This window comes from Sorex araneus, chromosome 5 (genome assembly GCF_027595985.1).
Source record: "Sorex araneus isolate mSorAra2 chromosome 5, mSorAra2.pri, whole genome shotgun sequence".
Classification (NCBI taxonomy): domain Eukaryota; kingdom Metazoa; phylum Chordata; class Mammalia; order Eulipotyphla; family Soricidae; genus Sorex; species Sorex araneus.
Genome location: NC_073306.1, coordinates 56,662,688 through 56,686,803, shown reverse-complemented (window position 1 = coordinate 56,686,803; position 24,116 = coordinate 56,662,688). Strand labels below are relative to the sequence as shown.

Below are 24,116 nucleotides of genomic sequence, written 5' to 3'. Positions count from 1 at the left end.
CAGCAACTACCAGTCAGTTAAAAAAAAGGAAGAAGAAGAGTATTAGGAGCATCTTTGTTTTTGTCTTTAGCGGGCCTCCCGAGAGATGCTCCCCACGGGCCTGGCTGTGCATACGAGGCACGTGCTCCACCCCTTTGCACGGCCTCCTCAGCTCTCGTTCTAATATTTGTCTTTGACTTTCCCTAACATGAGATCGTAAGCCTTGGTGAATTCCAGAGTGGTTGGGACACCAGGTGCTCATTTTGTTCTCAGAGGGAACATTGGGTAGGTTTCTGCATGGCTTCTCATCAGGAAGAACAAGCTAGGATTCGAAGCTTGGATTTTTTCCCCAAATGTTTTCATTTTCCTCATGTAAATGCCGGGAAGGAGAATACTGGATTGCATAGGTCTATTTATAGCATTTTAAAAAAATTTAGTTTTTGGGTCATACGCAGCAATACTTCTGGCTCTGCACCAGGAATCGCTCCTGATATGGGATCCCGGGAAGTGAACCTACGTCTGCTGTGGGCAAGGCCATACCCACTGTGCTATTTCTCTAGCCCATACTTACAGCTTCTTGAGACTCTCTACAATGTGTTCAGGTTACAATCCCACCAACAGTGTGAAGTGCCTTTTTCTCCACCGCCTCACAATTGCTTTTGTTGTTCATTTTGACATAAACCTTTCTGTTCCATATTTTGTTTGTTTTTTTGGGCTACACTAAGTAGTGTTCAGGGCTTACTCGTGGCTGCACTCAGGGGCCACACTTGGTGGCGTTCAGGGAACTATGCATGAAGCTAGAGATCAAACTGGGGTTGGCCACGTGCAAGGCAAGCATCTAAACCCCTGTACTATCTTTTCATTTCACCCCTCTTAAAAAATAATTTTAATCTTGTAAAGATTAAAATAATGGCAGAGCCTGGCAAGCTCCCCATGGCATATTCTATATGCCAAAAACAGTTAGAGTAACAGGCCTCATACCCCTGACCCTGAAAGAGCCTCCAATACGGCAGCGTTGGGAAGAACGGGGACAAATGGAGACATTACGGGCGCCCTCTCGAGCAAATTGATGAGCAAAGGGATGACAAGTGATACAAGTGAAAGATGAAAATCTTTACAAAGATTTTCATAACAGCTTTTGGGATTCAATGTTCCAACTCCCAACCCAACACCCGTGGCAGAATCCCTCCACCAGTGACCCCAGGGGAAGGTTGGGAATTTTCAGCATCTCCCATCCTGCAGGAAGGGATTGTAGGCAGAGTAAATTATTCCTAGATGAAGACGCCTTTATAAAATACTAGTAGGAGTTTCAGGGCTTCTGGAGGGTAAACACACCTATGAGCAAGGGTGATGTACACCAAGACTGTGGGGAAAGGCTTGCCTGCATTTGGGACCCTCTGAGATTTCACCTGATGCGTCTGTTTGTTTAGCTGTATCTTCTCTCCTGTCCCTTTAAGGCACACTGGTGAATGTACAGCAGTGTTCTGTGAGCTGCAGACACAGATTCGTTGACTCCAAGGAGAAGGTACTTGGAACCTCTGATCTACAGGAGACTGGTCAGAAGCATAGCTAACAACCTGCACTCGAGGATATATGTGAGGGGGAACTCTTGTGGGACTGTTCCCTCAGCCCTGGGATCTGATGCAATCTCCAGGGGCATCATGTCAGAACGGGCTTATGCTGGGGGACACCCGGCTTGCTTGCAGCACATTGCTCTGGGGCAGGGAATGTCTTTACAAGTTTGTGAGTTGGAAGCACTCTATGAGCAGGAGAAACAGGCAGACGTGGGGAAGATCCAGAAGGGAAAAGCTGTGGGTTCCTCCTATGAAGAAAGAAGCTGGGATTTCTCATTTACAGCGACTTGAGCAAGTTACTTCCTCCCTGAGCCTCAATTCCATATCTCTTAAGTGGGGAAAAATAACCTCACGGCTTTTTTTTTTTTTTGCAAGGATTAGGTGAGATGACAAATATAAAACACTGGATTGAATCATACAAAATCATTACCTATTTGATTACTTTGGCTTTCACAGTGACATTTAATATTGTTTACCCTGGCAGGTGCTGGCACAGAATTAGTGTTTAAGAAAAGGTGACTATGGGTCGGAGAGATAATACAGCAGGTTTCAAGCCTGCCAGGAGTGATTCTTGAGCACAGGAGCCAGAAGTAAGCTCTGCGCACCATTGTGTATTGCCTGTGCTCCTCCCTCTTCAGAGAGAGAGAGAGAGAGAGAGAGAGAGAGAGAGAGAGAGAGAGAGAGAGAGAGAGAGAGAGAGAGAGAGAGAGAGAGAGAGAGAGGATAAGAGATAGAGAGAAAGGGTTACTATTTATGTATCTTTTGTTTTTGGGTCACACTGGCTGTGCTTAGGACTTAGTCCTGGTTCTGCACTCAGGAATTACTCCTAGAAGTGCTCAGGGGACATATGGGATGTTGGGGATTGAACCCAGGATGGCTGTGTGCAAGGTAAACGCCCTACCTCCTGTACTATTGTTCTGGCCCCAAGAAAAGGTGATTATTATGACCTCATATTTTATTGGCAGATTTTTAAATGTGGTGGTGGGGTGTTATTTAGTGTGAGGGGACCATGTGTCGCCAAGATCCAGGGCACCCGAACACAATGCATGTGCTTCAGCCCTTTGAGGCGTCTCTCCAGCCCGGGTTGGACAGAGAATTGTTTCCCTTGCCTTCTCAACAGATGTTTCCTTCCAAGTGTCTTTGCTGAGCTCTCTGTGCCAGGAGTTGCTGTCAGGAGGAAGACAAAGCCATCCTTCTAAGGGCTGCATGCATCCTTCAGTATAGGGGTGTGGAGACCAGGGGCTGGAGCAACAGTCAGAGACCAGCATCAGAGAGTCACCACGGGGGTCTAACTCACAGCTGCAAAGCTTAGTTGGCAGTGCCGGAGGGTCTCTCGCGAGACGGGATCCTGGCAGAAGACTCTGAGAATACCCAGAGATTTTTGCTTTGCTCTCTCAGGAATCCGGGCTGGAAAGGGGCCCTGCTGGTGAAGGCAGTGTCTGGAGTGGGGATGGCAGTGGGGGGAGGGGAAAGTCCAAGTGCCAAGGCAGATTCCTCCCATCTGCCAGCTTTGTGGCTTGGCGTCGCGGCGGAGCTCTGCCCGAGCACGTTCTTTCTCTCGCTCCCCAGATGGGGCGTCTGCATGCTGTCACTTGGTGTCATTCACTATATTTAGCCACCCATAATACCGCCATCAGCTCCCCAGACCTGAAGCTACTCCAGTGGAGATCGGGGATTTGTGCCACGGGGGAAGCAGAATTTATTCCTGGTTTCTATGTCGTTTATTGGGGGTGGAGGGACCCCCGCATCCACAGTCTCACCTGGGGCGAAGGAGCTGGGGTAATCAGAACCTCAGCTCCTATCACCTGCTTCCCTGAGACAGCAGTTTATGTTAAAACGCAGACCCAAGAGCCAGCGAGATACTAGAGCTGGTCAGGCACTTGCCTTGCACACGGCTGATTTGGGTTTGATCCCAAGCACCTTATATTGTCCCCGAGCACAGCCAGGAGAGATCTCTGAGCAGAGTCAGGAGTAATCCCTGAGTACCACGGGGTGTTTTACTAACATTAGTTTTTTTATTTTTTGCTTTTTGGGTCACACCTGCCGATGCACAGGGGTTACTCCTGGCTCTGAACTCAGGATTTGCCCCTGACAGTGCTCAGGGGACCATATGGGATGCTGGAATTGAACCTGAGTTGGCCGCGTGCAAGGCAAACGCCCTACCCGCTGTGCTATTGCTCCAGCCCCCTAACATTAGATTTTTTTTTTTTTGTCACATCTGGCAATGCTTAGGGGCTACTCCTGGCTCTACACTCAGGAATTACTCCTGGCGGTGCTTGGGGGACCATATAGGATGCCGGGGATTGAACCCGGGTCGGCCACATGCAAGGTAAACACCCTCTCCACTGTCCTATCTCTCGGGCCCATGTAAGATTTTTTTGAGTACACATTGAGATGATAATAATTTAGATGTATTGTGTTAAATAAAATATTATTAAAATGAAATCCACCTGTTATTTTCTTTTAAGATGTGACTCCTAGGAAATTGGGAATTGCATTAACAGTTTGCATTATGTTTCTACGGTAAACCGATATTCTAGAAACCTCAGAGTGATGGTCAGTAATTTTGTTTTGATTTTTTTTTGGGGGGGAGGGTATAAACACCCCTGGGATTCAGGGTTTATTCCTGGTTCTGTGTTCAAAGGTTACTCCTGGCAGTGCTTGGTGGGCCACACGTGGTCCAGGAATTAAACCAGACGTGTGGTCACAGTGGCCGCCTGTAGAGCAAGTGCCTTCCCTCCTATGCTATCTCTTCAGCCTTGTTTCGATTGTGTTGAGGGCAGACCCGGTAATGCTCAGGGTCTACTTCCAGCTTGATGCCTAGAGGTCTCTCCCAGCAGTGCTCAGGGGACTGTTAGGTATTGGGCATTCAACCTGGGCCTCCTAGATGCAAATCATAAACTCATTCTGTTGAGCGAACCCCTGCTTTTGTTTTTTGTTTTTGAGCTATACTCAAGAAGTCAAGCGGCTGGCTCATTAGTCCTGGCTTTAGCTCGGGGCTTGCTTCCGGTGGTGCTCAGAGGCACCTGCAGGGCTGCAGTGAAAGCACACAGTGCGTGCACCCAGCCTGTTCTGCTTTCTCTCCGGATCCCCAGTCTTTTTTATTTTTCCCTTCCCAGTATTGATAGGGTCCGCCAGTACTATACCCAGTAGTACTCAGGCTATGCAATGTTAGGCACCCTGCATTTGCCCTATAAATGCTTGTGCTCTACCCCTTGGAGCTATGTCCCTAGCCCCTCCTGTCAACAATCCTGAGGTTGGGAAGTGTGTGAAAATGTCCCCCAGGTGGATTGGTTTAACACACCAGCATCCCTGGGGGAGCTGAGAAATAGGTGGGTCAGGAAGTTGCAATGAAGATGGGCCACACTGTAACTTGGGCCACTTAGGTTGAATACGAAAGTGAAGTAGGACCTTAGTACCAGACGCATCAAATGTAGCTGTAAGAGAACCTGTGATTTTCACTTGTAGTGACCCCTTCAGACGGTTGCCCTGAAAAATCAGTCCAGAAGCCCAAGTGGGATTGACGAATGAGAGACTTGGAAGCCCCAAAGAGCTTGAAAGTACTTCCCAGATTCAGCAACCCACCAAGTAGCTCCGTTTTAGGGCCTCAGGAATTTGTTTACAAAGACCCTGTTGGATTTGACCATGCGTTACAGACTCTTATGCCACAGGTCAAATCACAAACCCACAGGCAGCAGTTCCATATTGTAAGCATTGTTACCGGGAGCCACGGACACGATTGGTGTCTGTGGTGTCTTGTGTGGCTCCTTTCCTGCTTCCGGGAGCCCATTCCCCAGCTCCCGTGGCTCTGCTGCCGTGGCCTTCCTGACATGAGTGCTCTTGGGTTGCTGGTACCCTCTTGCCTTTGGAGAGCCCAAACGATTGCTGCCAGTGACTGAGTGGGGCAGGTGCTCAATCCTCTGGCTCCGTAGGGAGCAACTCAGAGCCGCACTTGTGCTCCGGAGCCCTCCAGGGACCAGGATGGGGCTGTACCTGGAGTTACACATGTTTGCTTCCACCTTTCCCCTCCAGCTCCCACCACTCCCTTCCTGGTTTCACCTGGAGGCACCTAGAGTACCCAGCAGTGCTGGGGAGATACTCCTAGCATGGTGCTTAGGATAGGCTTCCAGAACTTTCTGAGGGAGCCACAGGGTGCCAGGAATTAAAGCTGGGACTCCTGGATGCAAAGCATGTACTCAAAGTCCTTTGAGTGATCTCCCCAACCCTGGAGACTCATTCTGTTTTTTTTTTTTTAGGGGGTTTTGAGGGCAGACCCAGTAATGCTCAGGGTCTACTTCCAGCTTGGTGCCTAGAGGCCTCTCCCAGCAGTGCTCAGGGGACTGTGAGGTATTGGGCATTCAACCTGGGCCTCCTAGATGCAAATCATAAACTCATTCTGTTGAGCGAACCCCTGGGGATTTGAACCTGAATTAGTCTCACATGAGAAGTGAGGACTTTATCTCCTGTACTAGCTCTGACCCCTGGAGGGTCTTCTGAATAAATCACTTGTCCCCAAATGCTTTGGGTCTATTTCTGTGGAACTCGTCAGAAAAAAATAGAGTTTATTGTAGGTATATAACATTTTTTGGGGGGTTCTTTTTTGGGGCCACATCTGACAGTGCTCAGGACTTACTCCTGGCTCTGCACTCGAGAATCACTCCTGGAAGATTCAAGGGATCCTATGGGGTGCCAGAGATCGAATCCAGGTCAGCCACAGGCAAAGCAAACACCCTGCCCACTGTACTATCTCCCGAACCCAAGTGGGTATTAGTCTTGATCGTGGCGGAGGACGTGTAATACACATCTGCAGAGTATGGTGGGCATGCCAAGGCTGACTCAAGGACAAGCTGACACTGTGGCCAGAAGGGCAGACGCAGCAAGTTCAGGAGATGTACGTGTGTTTGACATCATTCCAGGCCGTGCCCAAGAAGCGGCAATGAACATCGTACCAACAGTCACATGATGTGCCTTCTGACTGTTAATTTTATTGTTGCATAACCAGGTCCTTCCCCAAACACCTCTCCTTCTCCATCACGGCCTCCTGATGTGAGAATTGAAACTGCTCTCATTGTTAACCTTCCTCACCATTCCCTCTGTCTTCTTGCATCAAGTATTTCAAAATCAAGATGGAAACAGGAACTTAGTAGAGTTTTGCAATACACAGAAGTGTATTCTGTGTCTACAGTTACAGAAAGTGGGGGTGGGTTGGGGAAAAGCAATGGGCCAGTAGGTGTGGGGAGATGTCCATGTTGGAGGTGGTCACAGGAGGTGGAAATGGGAATCTGAGTCCTGGAAGGCTACCCAAACACCAAAAAAAAAAAAAAAAAAAAAAAAACCAAAAAACAAAAAACAAGGAGTTTATCAAGAGGGGAAGAGTTTAAGAAATATCTATAAATACACACTGTTTCCACGTGGGAGGTTCCCACTTCCCCTGCTGCTAGACTAGAAAGCAATGAATGCAAGCAAAACACACAAGCTAAGTCTCCAGATAAACACCCTCAAATAGGCACTTGGTGTCTTCAGGTTCAGGGTTGGGGAGGTTTGGGGGTTTTGGCCTTACCAAGGCAGGGACCACTGTCCCCACAAAGGGACAACAGGATCTAGGGTCTGATCAGTTGGGATCCTGGCCCAGCTCGGTGGAAAGGAGGCGTGTTTAAAGAAGACCCACACTCCTTGCGGTGGTCCTGATGCAAATGCCCGACTGAAGGGCTAATGCTAGCCATTGAAAGGTGGGGCGGTGCATGAGGGAGTGGACCAGGACCAGGAGGCAGGGACCAGGTTCAGTTTGCTGCTGGCTACTGTATCCTTAGAGCCCAACACAGTGCCCAGGTCATAGATGCACAACCAATGTTTGTTGAATGAGTGAGCAAAATAACCCCAAAAGAAAATCTCCTTCCGCCAGGAGCACCCACTTGTAATCTTTTCATTGGTTTTCATTGATTCCTGTTAACCTCTGAAGTGGAATTATAATTCAGTTATTTTCCTGGTACCAACAGATCCTAAAGGGACTGTTTTGTTTTAGTTGAAACTGGGTCTTCTCAGCTGGAGCCAGGGAATTAATGTTTTGTTCTGAGTTTTGTTTTGGGTCCACCGTGAGAGGTGCTGAATGGCTAACTCCCAGCCCTGTGCTCAGGAGTCAGTCCCAGCGGTACTCAGGGGATCTTACAGTGTCGGAAATCAAACCCGAGCTTCCTGTGTGCAAAGTATGAGCTAGCCCATTCGGCAATCTCTCTGGCACCAGTTAATCTGTGTTAGCCCAAATGAGCAGGTCTTGTGCAAATGCACGGAGCAAACTTCCAGAGTCCCAAATCTATCTCCAAGACCCACAGCCAGTTGTTTGGACTGGGGGCTAGTCCAGGGTCCTTAAATTTTAGGTCTGAAGTCTGGGGAGAGGCAAGTGATTAGTATGTCCTGGGGGAAGATCTGAGCCTGACTGGTGGGTGTGTGGGAGAGAGGCTGAGGTCCTTGTCAGCTGTCGGGAGAGAGATGTCATGGGGAATAGACAGGAAGTGGAGATGGGAGAAGGGAAGTTAGGGAGTGGCTGAAGAGTCGAGAACCCGGTGAGGGAAGATGGCAGACCCTGGCACCTGGGGAATGCTGGGGAGCCTGGTGTGGGGAGAAACCCACACCTGGGAGGGCCTGTGCTCAAGAGAAAGATGAAGTGTGAGGAGCATCCTAAGCAGGCAGAAAGCAGCCCTGATAAAATTCATCTCCAGCAAAGATTCTACGCGAATTGCTGGACCCCAGGGGAGAGGGAAGCTGGTCTGTGGCATCTCCACAGCAGAAAGAAAGCCTGGGGAATTTGAGAGAGGCTGGGAAACAGAGAATAATTGGGGGTGGCCTCCTGGACACTGTGAGAGAGGCAAATTTCAAATGATTAAGTGGTTGAAGGTTCATCTGAGGCCCCAGCACCTTTCTCCAGCATTCACCCTTGACCTTTCTTGACCTTCTGGCTATCAGGAGAACCCCGGCCCCGCCTCTGCCCCTGTTGGTGTCAGACAGAAGACCAAGGGTTCTCTGGGGAGTGGGGTCAGGGCTGGGGTTTTAGTTTGCATGCCCACACTACACACATGCTGGCCAGAGGCCCGGCTGTTTCAAGGAAGGACAGAGCTGAGGGCCATGGTGGTGGCTCCTGGGGACGCCTAGGCCCTTCTGGGGGAGGTCAAGGTCCCCCACCCCACACTCCCCCTCCACCCTGTCTGAAGGTCTCCCGGCCACATCAGGCTCTGTGGGGCATGAGGGGTCTGGAGAACACGGGGCAGGAGGGCAGCTTGGGGCCGCGGCTCAGGGCTCCATGTGCCACCACTTGAAGGGGAAGGGCTTCCGGCGCACGTTGGTGCCGCAGTGCACCTCGCCCAGGTACTTGTGGTAGGCGGAGATGTCGTCCAGGAAGGTGCAGCTGAGGCCCAGCGGCTCCAGCAGGCCGCGCACGTGCGTCTCCAGGCAGCACTGCTCCTCGATCTGCGGCCCGAAGGGCTTGGGGACGCCCAGGTCCTTGTCCAGCACGATCATGTTCACCTGGCGGCGACAGCAGCCTGCCTGAGCACCACCAGGGCCTCGGTGCCCACTGGACCCTCTCGACCACCCAGGAAGTGGTGTTGCCATGGGCCTCACTTTCAGAGAAGGACGCAAACTTGCAGAGGGGACTCGGCACCCCAGACACGGCGGGGACCCAGTTACCCTGCCTCTGTGCCAGGCGTGTGCAGGTGGCCACTGAGGCGGCCACAGCCTGTGTGTGCACGTACGGGCAGGTCCTGGGCATGAAGGGCCAGCAGGAACACTATGTGCATACGTGTGGGTATTTATGTACTTTTTATATTTTAGGGCACTGCGGGTAGGGCGTTTGCCTTGCACACAGCCGACCTGGGTTTGATTCCTTCGTCCCACTTGGAGAGCCCGGTAAGCTACCGAGAGTATCCCACCCGCATGGCAGCGCCTGGCAAGCTACCTGTGGCGTATTCGATATGCCAAAAACAGTAACAACAAGTCTCACAATGGAGACGTTACTGGTGCCCGCTCGAGCAAATCGATGAGCAACAGAATGACAGTGATACAGTGCTATGGTTATATTTTAGGGGGTTCTCGTGTTGGGGGCCCTCAGGGGCTATTCCTGGCTCTGTGGCCAGGAGTGGGTGTTCCTCATTCTCAGGAGACTGTGTGCAGCACCAGTGCTGGGATCTGAACTGTCGGCTGTATGCAAGGCAAGGGCCGCTCCTCCTGTATATGTCTCTGGCCTACTAGTTACTTATTTTGTTTTTCTTGCCACACTCAGGGGTGCTCAGAGCTTACTCCTGACTCTGCACTCAGGGATCACTCTTGGCACTGCTCCAGGGATCACATGGGAGGCCAGGAATTGGACCCGGGTCGGCTGTGTACAAGGCAAGTGCTCTATCCACTGTACTATATCTCTGGCCTCTTATTTTTCATTTAAAGAAAAAAGCAAACTTCTGTTCCATTCCCCTCCCTGCCACTGAGGCCTACGGGACCTCTCTCAGTGATTTTTGGCCAATAGTTTAATGCCAGGATGTGGTACTGCTCAGGCAGTGTGGGTCACCCCGGCACCTTCTGCCTGCACCTGATGATACTCGGACAACCATGTGGTGTTGGGGATAGATCTGGGGTGGGCATGCAAGGCATGTGCCTTACCCCCTCCCCTATCTTTGTGTGTGCATGTGTATTATGTGTGTGTATGTGCCTGTATGTGCACATGAATGTGAGTTGCATGTGTGTGCGCACGTGTGTATCCGTGTACACACATGTGTATGTGCTTATGTATGTACACACATGTGCATGTGTGTGCATGTGTGTGTGCATGTGTATGTGCATGCGCATTTATGTGTGTATGTGTATGTGTGCATGCGTGTGTGCACGCGCGCGAGTGTGTGTGTGTGTGTGTGTGTGTAGCTGTTGTTCTAACCTCTTTCCACCTTTCCGTTCCTTCCCCGCATGAGAAAGAGACTCCGTCTTGTTTACAAGGTCTTGGTGATCACAAAGCACTCTCCTATCTGGTCATAGGGCCAAGGGTTCTTCAGGCTGCATGGAGGCAGCCAGGCCAAGCAGCTGGGCCTCCACACTGAAGCTGCCTCAGCTGAGGGGTCCTTCTGCCTCTAGCTGCCCCACCAATCCTGCGTGGCCCGCCTGAGCTCTGGGGCCCCGAGAGCCTTACCATGTTGGGGAAGTAGGCCACGGCCTGGTGACCCTCGTCCATCTTGAACAGGGCGGGCAGGTCGATGATGTCCTTCTCTGAGAGCCCCAGCTCCTTCTTGAGGATGTCGCGGTTCCAGTCCAGGCAGCGCTGGGTGAGGGCGAGGGAGGACCAGCAGGTCAGCGGCATTCCTGCCCCTTTGTGAGGCCCGACCCAGTCTGCAGCATCAGTGCTGGGGATCCCAGGGAGCTCCAGTGCTCACCTGGCCATCCCCCACCCCTCTCACCCAGTGGCAGCACTGGTGACGACAGAGAGTGGGCAGGGTTCTCACGAGCAGGTCTCACGCTGAGCGGCAAGAGCCCCACCTCAGTAAGTCTCAACCCTGTGAGCCAACACTGCTACACCCTCCTCATCCGAGACGAGAGAACCAAAGACAGAGTTTAGGGCGTTGCTCAAAGTCCTACTGCCAAAATGGGGGTGGGGGTATGACTTGACCTTGGATCTATGTGATGGCATAAAACGAGTGAGGGGAAAGTGCAAGCAGCCAGTGAGGTACTGGGTGGACTGGGGAGCCTTGCCGTTTCTTCTCCAGCATGCAGGAAGCTTCGCCTCCTGCAATGCAGCTCTGAGTTGTTGCGTTGGTTTAACCTCAGCCCTGCTCAGTTGAGAGATAATCAGTGGACTCTGCCCTAATCTCTGTCCCAGGAATCGGCTCAAGGGTACCGTAACTCTGGGTTAAACCAATCAGTGTATGGAATTTCCCCAGCCACAGTGGTTGGTTCAAGTTGGACCAGAGTCTCACACATACAAAGCGAAAACTCTACAGCTGACCTAGTACCCAGGCCCAAAAGGCAAGGTTTTTGTCCAATTATTGGGAGCACATAAGACTTCTCTCTTGGTGGATGATATGCTCAGTGCAGCTTATGCCGTATTTCAGCTATGCTCCTAGCATGAGGATATAACAAGAGCCCCATGGGTAAAAAAAATAAAATAGGAGTCCTGATCAAACTGTACCTGATAGGGGTTGTTTTGTTTAATTTGCCAAAATATGGGGCTGGAGTGATAGCACAGCGGGTAGGGCGTTTGCCTTGCATGCGGCCGACCTGGGTTCGAATCTCAGCATCCCATATGGTCCCCTGAGCACTGCCAGGAGTAATTCCTGAGTGTAGAGCCAGGAGTAACCCCTGTGTATCGTCGGGTGTGACCCAAAAAGCAAAAAAAAAAAATTTGCCAAAATATATCTAAGAAAGGCAAATAATTTATTTATAACATGTTTATTTATAATATAAAATAATCATTATCATTTGATTAGTTAATAATCAAATAGTTCAATAATTATTGAATACAATTATTTATTCATTTTGGTTTTGGGGCTATCCCTGGTGGTGCTCAGGCCTTTTTTGGCTCTGAGTTCGTGATTACTCCTGAAAGGGCTTAAGGGGGATTCTCGGGGTCGAACCCAGGTCAGTTGCACGCAAGGCAAGAGAGTACCCATTGTACTATATCTCTGCCCCCTAAATATACAATTAAGAAAGGCAAAATGCAGCAGCTACTACTGATGGACTTTTTACTTTTAGCACTGTCTTTAGCACTGTTGTCCCGTTGTTCATCAATTTGCTTGAGTGGGCACCAGTAACGTCTCCATTGTGAGACTTGTTACTGTTTTTAGCATATCGAATATGCCACAGGGAGCTTGCCAGGCTTTGCCATGCAGATGGGATACTCTTGGTAGCTTGCCGGGCTCTCCCAGAGAGGCAGAGGAATCGAACCCAGGTCGGCTGCGTGCAAGGCAAACGCCCTACCCGCTGTGCTATGGCTCCAGTCCTTTTTACTTTTATGCTTTTAAATTTAAATCTGCTTGAATTTTCTCTTAAAAAAAACCCTAAACACTAGGTGCTTTAAATATATCCAAGCCAAAAAATTTAATATGTGACCCTGCTTGTGATCCCCTAAAACTAATAAAAATTTGATATGCAACAAGTCTAATAAAAATTTAATATGTGGTCCCCTAAAACTAATAAAAATCCAGGGCATAGCATCATATGTGCATTTTTAAGAGACTAGGTCTGCTGCTTTCATCATATTTTAATTAAAATGAATTGATGTATTTATGTATGTATGTATGTATGTATGTATTTTGTGGCACTGGAGGTTGTATCCAGAGCCCCACACAGGCAAAGCAAATGCTCTAGCCCCAAGGAACATCATGGGCACTGATATTTTGCTACTTTTTATCAGGGCTTCACCAACAGTGCTCAGGAGTCACTCAGTGATTCTTGCACTAAGAGTTGGGTGGGCCTGATAGTTACCTGCTTTTGGCCGGTTGGTGCTGGGGGACACGGGGACTACACCTGGCAGTGCCATTGGTGCCAGGGCTTGCAGTCCAGGCCTTCTGTGTGAGTCCCAGCCTCTTAAGCGAACCCTGTGTCCCTCATATTTTCTTCTTTGTGTTTTTGGCTACACTCATCAGTGCTCAGAGCTTACTCCTGCCTCTGTGCTCAAAGGTCACTCTTGGTGGTGCTAAGGGGGCCATGTGGAGGCTGGGGGCTGAGCGCCCTACTCGCTGTACTATCTCTCTAGCCTCAGTGCCCCTCCTAGGTTTAAGAGATGTGTCTTCCCTGAATGGGACAGGCTCAAGCCCCGCAGAACCCTTGGCTCTCCTTCCAAGCCTCCGTCTGCTTCTAGCCTCTGATCTGCCCGGCCCGCTCCGTCCCCCTCCGTCCCCCTCCTGTCCCGGGGTTGAAGCCGGGTCCTAGACCCAGGGCTTCTGTCAACCCTTTCCTATATCATGTGCCCCACAGACCGGGCCATTCCCCATGGAGGCCCCGAGGATGTGAGACTTGCCACCTCCCACCTCCCACCTCCCTCCTGCCGTCCTGTGCCCAGCCCTTTGGGGCCCCGCCCGCGCTCACCTGGAAGTATAAGTTTTCCTGCACGAGGCTCTCATTGGACAGGATCTTGTTGATGGTGATTCGCTTGCTGCTCATGCCGCCCAAGCCTGTGGGGTCCAAGGACAGTCAGAGGACAGGCTGGCCTTAGGTATCCAGCCTGCTGTTCTGTTTTATTAATATTATTATTATTATTATTATTATTATTATTATTATGGCCAAGCCTCTCCAGATTCTGGGCTAGCTGCTGGGGTGGAGAGAAGGGGCCTGACCAGAGAACAGAAGGGAACTCAGTGGGGTGGGGGAACCAGGCCCCCTACCCGGGGAGAGTAGCCTACATGCCTTTCCCCAGGACCGGCCAGTACAGGAATGGTGGCAGCTGCTGTGCCGTCCCACACTGCAGGAATGGTGGCACCGCAAACTCCCATTTCCAGAGCTTGATTCTGCAGGTGAGCGGGTAGCCAGGGGGAACGCGGCACATCTCTGAGCCAGGAATAACTGCTGAGCACTGCCGGGTGTGAACCCCAAACTAAAAAACAAAACAAAAATCCCATTCTAACAGAAAAACCCCAAACAACAAAAAAAAAACCAACACCCCAAAGTGTATGGGGTGTTGGGAGGAGGAGCAGGAGGAAGTCGGAGTGGTCCTGTGGACAGAGGGGAAAATACTTTGGTGGGGGTGTGGGGTGTTCATCATCATCATCATCATCATCATCATCATCATCATTATCATCAACATCATCATCATTATCCCGTTGATCGTCAAATTTCTCGAGTGGTCTCAGTAATGCCTCCATTTGTCCTGGCCCTGAGATTTTTAACTCAGGCCCTGGGGTGCTAACACCCTAAAATACACATAACCCTAAAATACACCAACACTGAACAGAGGGCGGCTCTCTGGCCCCTCTGGGTAAGGAGAGGGCAGGGCTGCCCCCATGGCTCCCAGGGGGCTCAGGAAAGCAGAACCGGGTACTCAGGAGCTAAGATCCACGGAGCCACCCTCCTGCGGATCTCTCTGAGGACTCCATTCCCCACCCCAGCCAAGACCTCCCTTGGTCACTCACCTTTGAACATGACAGCCTCCCCGTGGCCCTCCTTCTGCTTCTCACGGAAGAGCTTGTAGCAGGCTGAGGTGCTGGCCATGAGCATCCGGAATTTCTGGGAGAGACGAGACACGGTCGGCAAGGGACTGTGGAGCAAGAGGCAGCCTCCCTGCGCCAAGCTGCACAGTTCTTGGCAGGGCTTTGCTGCAAAGGAACATTTCTCTCCCTTCCTCTGCAAACATCTCTTCCCTTCTGCAATGCCACCGAGTCAAAGCTTGAAGGCAGAGGGACCTTGGCACGGAGGCCCGGCCAGTGCTCCAACATTTCAGGCTAAGACCTTGCAGCCACGCCCGTCACTTCAGACAATGAGAGACCTAGGGCTGGGGCCGTGACTCCAAGGGCTGGAGACACACACTTTGCATGTAGGAGCCCTGGGGTTGGGCCCTGGTGCCGCGTGGTCCCCCGAGCATTGCTCCATGGGGAGCAATCCTGGAGCTGGGAATAGCTCTTAGGCTACTCTGGGCGAGGCCCCCAAACCCAACCCCCACCAGGCCCTCTCTCTAGCTCCCAGGTTCATCCCTCGTTAGTCTAGGGTGTGACCCCCAACGGGCTTGTCCCTAGTCCTGTGTGACTATTGGACACTTGCGTTGTGGCTAATCTGAATGGAGACATGCTCCAGGAGTAAGGTACACTCCAAGTTTTTGAGGATCTGTTTATTTTTATGTGTTTATGTGTGCCTTTATTTTTTGCACCACATCCAATGGCTGGAGCAATAGCGCAGTGGGTAGGGCGTTCGCCTTGCACACGGCTGACCCGGGTTCGATTCCTTCGTCCCTCTCGGAGAGCCCGGCAAGCTATTGCCTGCACGGCAGAGCCTGGCAATCTACCCATGGCGTATTCGATATGCCAAAAACAGTAACAACAAGTCTCACAATGGAGACGTTACTTACTGGTGCCCGCTCGAGCAAATTGATGAGCAATGGGATGACAGTGATCCAGTGATACAGTGATCCAATGGTGCTCAGAGCTTACTCCTGGCTCTGTGCTCAGGGATCACTCCTGGCTGGGCTCAGGGGAGTATATGGGATGTCAGGGATCAAACCTGGCTTGGCTGTGAGCAAAATAAATGTTGTGCTATTGCTCTGGGCCTCTGGGGTCACTATTGACATTGTTCAGGGACCCATATCATACCAGGTATCAAACTAGTATAGGCCGAGTGCAAGGCAAAGTGCCTTAACCCTTGTGCTGTCTCTCCAGCCCTCAAGAATCCATTTAATATACAAACCAGAACGTAAACTCTCTGATGATTTTTATGCTGGTCTCATGCTGAAATGCTAATATTTCTGATCCATCGGGTTAAACATTTAGGGACCACAGCAACACCATGCTAAGGAGACGGCCTACTTCTTCCCACTACCCGGTCTTCGGTCTCTATCCTGCCCCCTGCTGTCGAAACAGAGCGGTACAGAGCTTCCCCAGGAGGCTATTCACCTCTCAGGAGCCAGCTTTACCTTTGTGCCTGGGACAGGGACGAAGGTCATGAACTCGTCCACGTGGCCCACGGAGAGCCAGTCAGAGTAGAGCTCCACGGGCGCCTGCACCTGCTGGGCCTGCAGGAAGTCCCGCACCACCTTGACCATCCTCCGGCCTCCGGACCTGGGGGGGAGGGAGGTGGCTCTTCAGAAGGTTGCCCCCCATGCCTGCCTCATCAGAGGGCCGGTGTCTCTAGAACCTGGCGTGGCATCAGCAGAGAAGGCACCGGAAGCCGACTGATTGGGAGGCCTGAGAGCCTGGCGCGGGCAGGAAGGCATTTGAGCTCAAGGGGAAAGAAAATGGGTTTAGCTGGGCCAAGGCCTCTGCAGAGGGCCTGGAGCCCAGCTCCGAGCCTCCCTGAGGACTGATGGTGTACGGAGGCCAGCTCCTGTGCTCAGGGGTCCTGTCCGCAGTGATGCAGAGCACTGGAGCAAAGGCAGGGGTCTCCAGCTTTGAAGTATGCAAGTGGCTTCTTCACAAGCTTCTCAACAGGGTCTTTGTTCAATTAAAATGCATCCCCCCTCCTCCCCCCCATAAAGGCCCCTTCTGGTCCTGAGCAATAGTACAGCAGGTAAGATGCTTGCTTTGTAGGCAGTAAACCTGGGTTCGATCCTCGGCATCAACGCCACCAGGAGTGATCTCTGAGCACAGTCGGAAGTGGCCCCTCATCCTCAAAAAAAAAACCCCACCAAAACCAAAACAGAAATCCATCTAGACTTGCCCACAGTCATTAGACGAGAACCCAAAGTTCTTCCGGGGGCCAGTGGGTTCCTTCTGATCCCTGGCCTTTCCTCCTCTCCTCTCAGTTGCTTCTGGTGGGTTCGGGGGACCGTATGGGGTTCCAGGGATTGAACCTGGGTGGGCTGCATCCGAAGCAAATACCCAACCTGCTGTGCTATCTCTCCAGCCTCAGTTGCCTCCTTTTTTCCCCTCCAGACTCACTGGAAATCCTGGAGCCGTGTGGGTGGCTGTTTCCCGGTAGCCCCAGGACCTGGAGCTCCGCATACAGAGAAGGGCTGTGGGACACGCACAGCTGCCTCTGAGAGGCCCTCCCTGTGGGGAGCTGGATCCCTCTGCAGGCTCCCCCAACTCTCTATCATCGTTCTATGCCCCCTGTTTCATGTCTATGATCTTCTCCCTGGGCTGCATGTTGGAGCCCCATGACCAACAAGGGTTGACCATTGGCTGTGCCTGAGAAGCAGCTGCAGAATGGGCAATTGTGGGTGGCAGCAGGAGGAAGTCCTATTAGTGTTGATGGCCTCTCCCTGGCCCTCAGCCCTGTAGGCAAAGTGCTTCAGAGGGTTCAGCAGGTCTTAGTACCCATGCCTGAGGGCTGGTGCACATGCAGGCTCCTGGCAGCCCTTTTGTGAAGTGAAGATGCAGAGTGCTCCCTCTCTGTCTCAGAGAGTGCCTCTGTCTGGATCAGAGGTCAGCACAGAGTCTGGTGGCAGACTGGAAACCAGGGCCTCTCCCCATGGCCCAGGGCCATGCTGCCAGGTCATGCCCCTCTTGGATGCGGACCTGAGGACTTTCGGGTGTGCTCCCACTGATCTTCTTTCAGGGGCTCCTATTCTGGACCCCTCCACTTCCTCCCCATGTGATTTATCCTCTCATTTTCTATCCTCCTATTCGGGGAAGAGAATTATGGGTTTGTTTGGCTGAGCTTAGACCCTAATTCATAGGAAGAGGGAAAATGAGAGCGTGATTTTCTTTCTCTGAGAGCACAAATCTCTTATTAGAGTCACAGGAGGTCTTCATTCGTTAGCCGGTTGCTTCTGGTACAGGAAACAGTCACCCCTTGGGGCTGGAGTGATAGTACAGCGGGTAGGGCATTTGCCTTGCACACGGCCGATCTGGGTTCAATTCCCAGCATCCCATATGGTCCTCTAAGCACCACCAGGAGTAATTCCTGAGTGCAGAGCCAGGAGTAACCCCTGAGCATTGCTGGGTGTGACCCAGAAGCAAAACAAGACAAAAGAAAACAGTCACCTCCCCCCATCCCATCATATCCAGGGTGCCCCACTTCTCCCAACCCTCCCTCCCCTTCTCTTACAGAGGAAAGCTGCTTCCGATGAGGATCCGGCCCAGGGGGTACGTCTTGCCATTCACAGTCACTGGGGGGCTGACCTCCAGGTTTCCAAAGGAATCAAGGCTGCTGACTATCTCAGGTCGCGTCTCCTGGGTCACGTAGCCGAAATCTGGGCCCTAGGCAGGGGACACCCGCTGTTAGTCTCCTGAAGTCAAGAATTCAGAGCCCTCTCCCCAAGCCCCCTCTGAAATTCACTCTATCACCTGTAGTGATGTCAGACACTCAGCTTCTAGAAGGGGGTCACCCCACCAACGGACTTCTTTTTATTTTTATGTTTTATTGAATGACAAAGAATTACAAAGCTTTTTTTGGGGGGAGCCACACCCAGTGATGCTTGTGGCTTACTCCTGGCTCTGCACTCAGGAATCATTCCTGGCAGCGCTTGGGGTACCATACGGGATGCTGCAGATTGAACTCAGGTCGACTGAGTGCAAGTCATATGCCCCACCCATTGTACTATCTCTCCAGCCCCTCGTTACTGAGTTATTTACTTATTTATTTTTGCCTCACCCAGCGGAGCTCAGGGGTTACTCCTGGTTCTACACTCAAGAATCATTCTGGCGGTGTGTGGGGAATTAGGCACCCAGGACTGAACCCACGTCAGCTGCACGCAAGGCAAATACCCTATCTGCCCCACAAAAATACTTTTGGTTGAGTTTCAAGCATATATTGTTCCAACACCAATCCTTTACCTTCCACCAAAGTCCCCAGTTTCCCTCCTGACCCCTGGCCCCCACTGCCTGCCTCTGTGTTATCCCCCTAGTGTTCCCTTCCCTGACTTATCCCCTTTCCCCCTGCCCCAGTACCAAGCTTCCTACTGAAGACAAATTCTTCTGCTCTTCGTTTCTATTGCTATTGGGCATTTGATATTCTCCAATAAAATTTCTTTGTATCCCACACATGAGAGAGATCATTCTGAGTCCGTTCTTGCTCTCTCTCTCTCTGATTTCACTCAACACAAAGCTCTCCAGATCCATCCACACTGCATCAATTTGCACAACTTTACCTTTTCTTACGGCTGAGTAGTATTCCTTTGTAAATATGTACCACAGTTTCTTTATCCAGTGTGTGGGCTTCTGTTCCCACCCAAATGCAGGGCCTGGCCCCACGTATGAATGTGGGCGTGTAGGAAGGAGCACATGTGTGTGTAGTCACATGTGTGCTCACATCAGAGTTTCGGCATGGGCCTCTATCAGACACACTGGACCGGTCCTCATTTCGTGTCACTGATGTCCCTGCCTGTCTCGATTTCTCTGATCCTGGTTTTCCTATCTAAAAGGGCTGTCAAACTAGGTGGCCCGAGGCCAAGTGATAAATTGTATAATGGTCCCAGGACATTTGCTCCTCCCTTCCCAGTAAGAGAATGTTGCCTCCTGACCCCAGGCGGTGTGACTTGTGGCCTCTCTTTGTGTAAGGAATGTGCTCCCCACCCAGGGGCAGGCTTGCTCTGGATAATGAAATATGAGCAGAAGTGACGCAGCCTGGTCAGGACCAAGCCGCAGGGACCATATGCCTGCCAACTTTCTCATCTCCTTGTGCGAGCAGATGGACAACTCCCAGCCCGGGGCTGCAGCCTGGGTTCTAGAATGAGGAAGGCGGGAAGAGCTGAGTTGCAAACGGCCAACTGCAGAGTGCGAGCAGGAAGCCGACCTTCGCTGTGTCTGCCGTGGGCATGGGGCGGCTTGTCACTCCCGCCTGGCTTGGTGGAAGCTGAACAACAGGCAAGAGTGCTACCTACACGGGCCAACCCAGCCTTTTCCCAACCAGCTGGATTTCTTCAGAGCCCAGAACCAGAAGATCCTTCCTAAATTGGGTCTTCCATGTGCTCTGACAGCCCCCAGGATGTCTAAGGATCTGTGTGTGTGTATAAACATATACATTATATATACATACACATATGTGTATATATACGTATGTATGGATAAACTATTAGGAACCTTATTTGTGAGTTTGCACTGGGGGCTAAAGTTGCCTAACAAAAACATCTCTTAAAAATCTGTCCAGGCTTAGTTACTAAAGTACTAAAATACAGAAATCCAAACCCGTGCGGCCGCTAGTGTGGCCTCTCGACCTCATATCTCTTCATTCTCAGCAATGGAAAACAAATTACCAAATGCTTTCTTTTCAGCAGGTCGACTTTAGCGGGGAGAAACTCCAAATCAATAATAGTGAGTTTTTTGTTGAAACATTGAATGTCATCAAAGTAAAGTGACAGTAAAGTGAAATTTACCAGTTACGCCTGCGGGGTGGGGGGCTGGGGAAGTGGGGGGGAGGGGGGAGGTATACTGTGATTCTTGGTGGTGGAATATGTGCATTGGTGAAGGGATGGGTGTTCGAGCATTGTTTAACTGAGACTTAAGCCTGAAAGCTTTGTAACTTTCCACATGGTGAATCAATAAAAGAATAAATTAAAAAAATCTGTCCAGGGCTGGAGAGATAGCACAGCAGGCAGGGCACTTGCTTGTAGGTGACCAACCTGTGTTAGATCCCAGGCATCCCATCTGGTCTCCCAAGCCCACCAGGAGTGATCCCTGAGCACTGAGCCAGGAGTAAGCCCTGAGCATCAATGGTTGTGGTATAAAACAAAACAAAACAAATCTGTCTCTGGGGACTGGAGGGAGAGACAGTATAGCAGGTAGGGCACTTGCCTTGCCTGAAGCCAACCTGGGTAGAACCCCAGCATCCAACATGGACCCTGGAGCCCTGCCAGGAGGGATCCCGGAGCATCGCCGGGTGTGGCCCCCCAACCAACCAACAAAACCCGTCCTTTGGAGAGACCAAAGAGATGATTCAAAGAGCTGGGGCATATGATATGCATGTGGGAAGCCTGGGTTAGATCCTCAGACCCATCAGGTCCTCCAAACACTACGAGAACGACCCCTGAGTACAGACCTGGGAGTAGTCCCTGAGCACTGTGGGGTGTGGCCCAAACCCGACAAAACAAAATGAAACAAAAACTGAAGTGGGGCAAGAGGATAAGCTGAGGGTTACAGGCACGAGGCCTCGAGTCTGGCCCCCAGTAGCCCCTCGTGTGCTGGGGCGGTCCTGCTCGTGATCCCTGACACCACAACCCAGTGTGTGATCTCCTGGCACCACAACCAGGTGTGTCCTTGTGCCTGGTCACCGCAACAACAAACAAAGGGGAGGGGGGAGGGGAAGCCAAATTTAAAATATAAACGGAGCAGAACAGACATGGAAACGCGCGCGGGACACGGTGGCTTGGCCCAGCTGGGAAGCTCGGGGGATAGCTTGTGGGCAGGCACACAGCACAGAACCGGACCTTGGTCCCTGGCCTCCAGGAAGAGTTCATCCTGGGACCTTGGAAGCAGGCCATCCTGCGGCACTGGGGGCCGGTGGCAACTCAAGCTGGGAGAGTGAGCAGGAGGCAGGAGAGCTTAGTTCCGGGGCTGACAGTGCTGGCTGCCAACGGCTGGTCTGCCCCGCTCTCTCACGTGGGGTAGGAGGTGAGCAGTCCTTCCTGGACCGTGTCCCTGGCTGTAGACTGATCCGTAACCACAGTCATCAGTCATTGCCTGAAGCGCCGCTCGGATGCCTTACAGAAGGTGTCTAGCCCTTGCTGCACCCCTGCGAGGTAGATCCTACTTCTGCCCCCATTTTACAGACCAGCACATAGAGGCTGGAGAGGGTTGGACTGTTGCGAAGGGCGGAGCTGGGGCTCAAGGTTGAATTCAACTGATAATCAGCCTTTTGATTTTACTCCTTTGGTTCTCTCTCTCCCTGTGAGGGGCTGTTGGTGAATGTCCTGATGAGCAGGTGTGAAACCGGCAAGGGGCTGCCATCGTGCGCCTTGGGGACAGTGCCCAGACTCATCCGGTCTCTGTTTCAGGCTCCGAGTCTCTCCCTGACTGCGCAGAGGAGTGGTAAGAGCCACTAGAACGGAGGGGGTCAGGTCGCGTTCAGAAAATCCCAGGAGGGGGCGGGAGAGACAGGACTTGTACAGGGACTTGTACAAGGTCAGCCTGGGTTCAATCTCCGGCACCACACATGGTCCCCAAAACCCTGCCAGGGGTGATCTCTGAGCGCAGAGCCAGGTGTGAGCCCTGTACACTGCCTGGTGTGCCCCCCCCAAAAAAAATAGGGGGGAAAAAAGCAAATGAGGAGTTGGAAGGTAGCTCAATGGGCTGGGAGCATGCACTGCATGTGGGAAGCCCTGGTTTCAGCCTTGGCATCACATGGTCCTCTGAGCACTGTGGGGAGTGACCCCTGGGCACTGAGCGGAGAACATCCTCTGAGCCCCCAAACAAAAACAAAGCAAAAAGGAAATGAAAAAGAAGCAAAGCAAAGAAAAAGAAGAAGGCACACGAGGGCCAGGGAGCGAGCCCTGTGGCTGGAGCACATGTTGAGGAGTCTCTGAGCCCAGTGTCCCTCAAGCACTGCTGGAGCAAGCCCTGAGCACCGCCAGGCGTAACCCCCCACCTTACCCTCCCCGAAAGAGAAGAGCTTATATGCTAAAACCCTCAAGGCCCCACGAGCTGTGAAGCTAGAGCCGTGATCTTCAACAACTACTTCAACAACAGACTTTCCTCTCTGAAACGTGCCTCGCCGCCTGTCTGAGGGGCACTGTCCACGCCGGGGCAGATGTTGGGCGTCGACCCCGTGGGGCAGGGCTTCAGAGGCGGCTTCCCAGGGCCCCACTTAGCAGAGGAGAAGAAAGAGCCCTGGACCAGGGGCTGACCCGGCCACTCCTGTGAGTGCCCCCCAGAATCGCCCCCCTCCCCGGGGGGCCGTCAGCCTCTCACCAGGAGCTGCTTCACCGGGAAGTCCTTCAGCTTCCCGTCTCGCGGGGAGTCCAGCACCACGGGGAGGGTCTTGTGGGGTGCCTCGGTGTAGCCGAACTCCACTTCATCCTGTGGGGACACCAGGGAGCCCGGGCTAGTGAGCACCAGCATGGGGCGGGGCCCGCGGGTAGGTGAGTCGCTGTGTAAGAGCGAGAGACTCTGAAGGTACCCTTGTCCCCCGGCCCCAAATATCCCCCATTCTCCATGCAGCAAGCAAAGGGTGTCTCTGGAACCCCTCCCATGGGCAGCCTCCGCACAGCCCTGCCCCGCTGGCATTCATGTGGCCGGCCGCCGTATCTAAGGGCAGAACTGGAAATGAGCAGGGGACACAGCCCCGAGGGCTCTGCACACGAGGGGCAGGCAGGAAGCCTGGTTCAGTCCCCAGTACTGTCTGGGCCCCTGAGGGCCTCTGGGCTTGGGCTGAAAACGAAAACAGATCAACAAAAAGAAACTGCAAACATCCTATAGCTATTTTCCTATGAGGAACACCCTAAGTTTAAGCACAGCCCTTTTTTGAAACAACAACAACAACAACAAAATATTGTTGGGACTGGAGCGATAGCACAGCGGGCAGGGTGTTTGCCTTGCACGCGGTCGACCCGGGTTCGATTCCCAGCATCCCATATGGTCCCCTGAGCACCGCCAGGAGTGATTCCTGAGTGCATGAGCCAGGAGTAAGTAACCCCTGTGCATCGCCGGGTGTGACCCAAAAAGCAAACAAACGAACAAACAAACAAACAAAAACTGTTGTCCAGTTCTCCACAGTAAGGCACCTCTGAATAGACATGAGGTGACTTTTATTACCTCTTTTTTTTTTTTTCCCTCCCAGGTTTTGAGCCACACCCTTTGGTGTATGGAGGCTACTCCCAGCTCTGTGCTTGGCAGTTGCCAGTGGCTCTTAGAGGACTGAACCCAGGTCTCCTGTAGGAGGAGCCTGGCCCTGCCCATTGGGCCATCTCTCTGGCCCTTACTCTCTCTTAAACAAGAAGTCACGCTGTGGCGAGCTGCCCCGCACATCCACCTCTGCACACGCACACACAGGCCCGTGGAGCTGCTGGGGGCAGGA

At 52.0% G+C, this 24,116-nt stretch overlaps 1 protein-coding gene across 1 annotated transcript in view; it reads right to left on the bottom strand.

Annotated features, from left to right (window-relative positions):
* Positions 1 to 6,518: 6,518 nt before the first annotated feature.
* The window catches only part of PADI2 (peptidyl arginine deiminase 2), a 58,627-nt gene continuing 41,029 nt past the window's right edge, over positions 6,519 to 24,116 (bottom strand). Inside the window, exons 10-16 of the mRNA XM_004603664.2 lie at positions 23,012 to 23,119; positions 18,216 to 18,367; positions 16,141 to 16,285; positions 14,651 to 14,744; positions 13,611 to 13,696; positions 10,720 to 10,848; positions 6,519 to 9,071 (exon numbers count right to left, since the gene is read on the bottom strand). Coding sequence (XP_004603721.2) covers positions 8,838 to 9,071; positions 10,720 to 10,848; positions 13,611 to 13,696; positions 14,651 to 14,744; positions 16,141 to 16,285; positions 18,216 to 18,367; positions 23,012 to 23,119 — 948 coding nt within the window. The 3' untranslated portion in view covers positions 6,519 to 8,837. The remainder of the gene's footprint in view (positions 9,072 to 10,719; positions 10,849 to 13,610; positions 13,697 to 14,650; positions 14,745 to 16,140; positions 16,286 to 18,215; positions 18,368 to 23,011; positions 23,120 to 24,116) is intronic.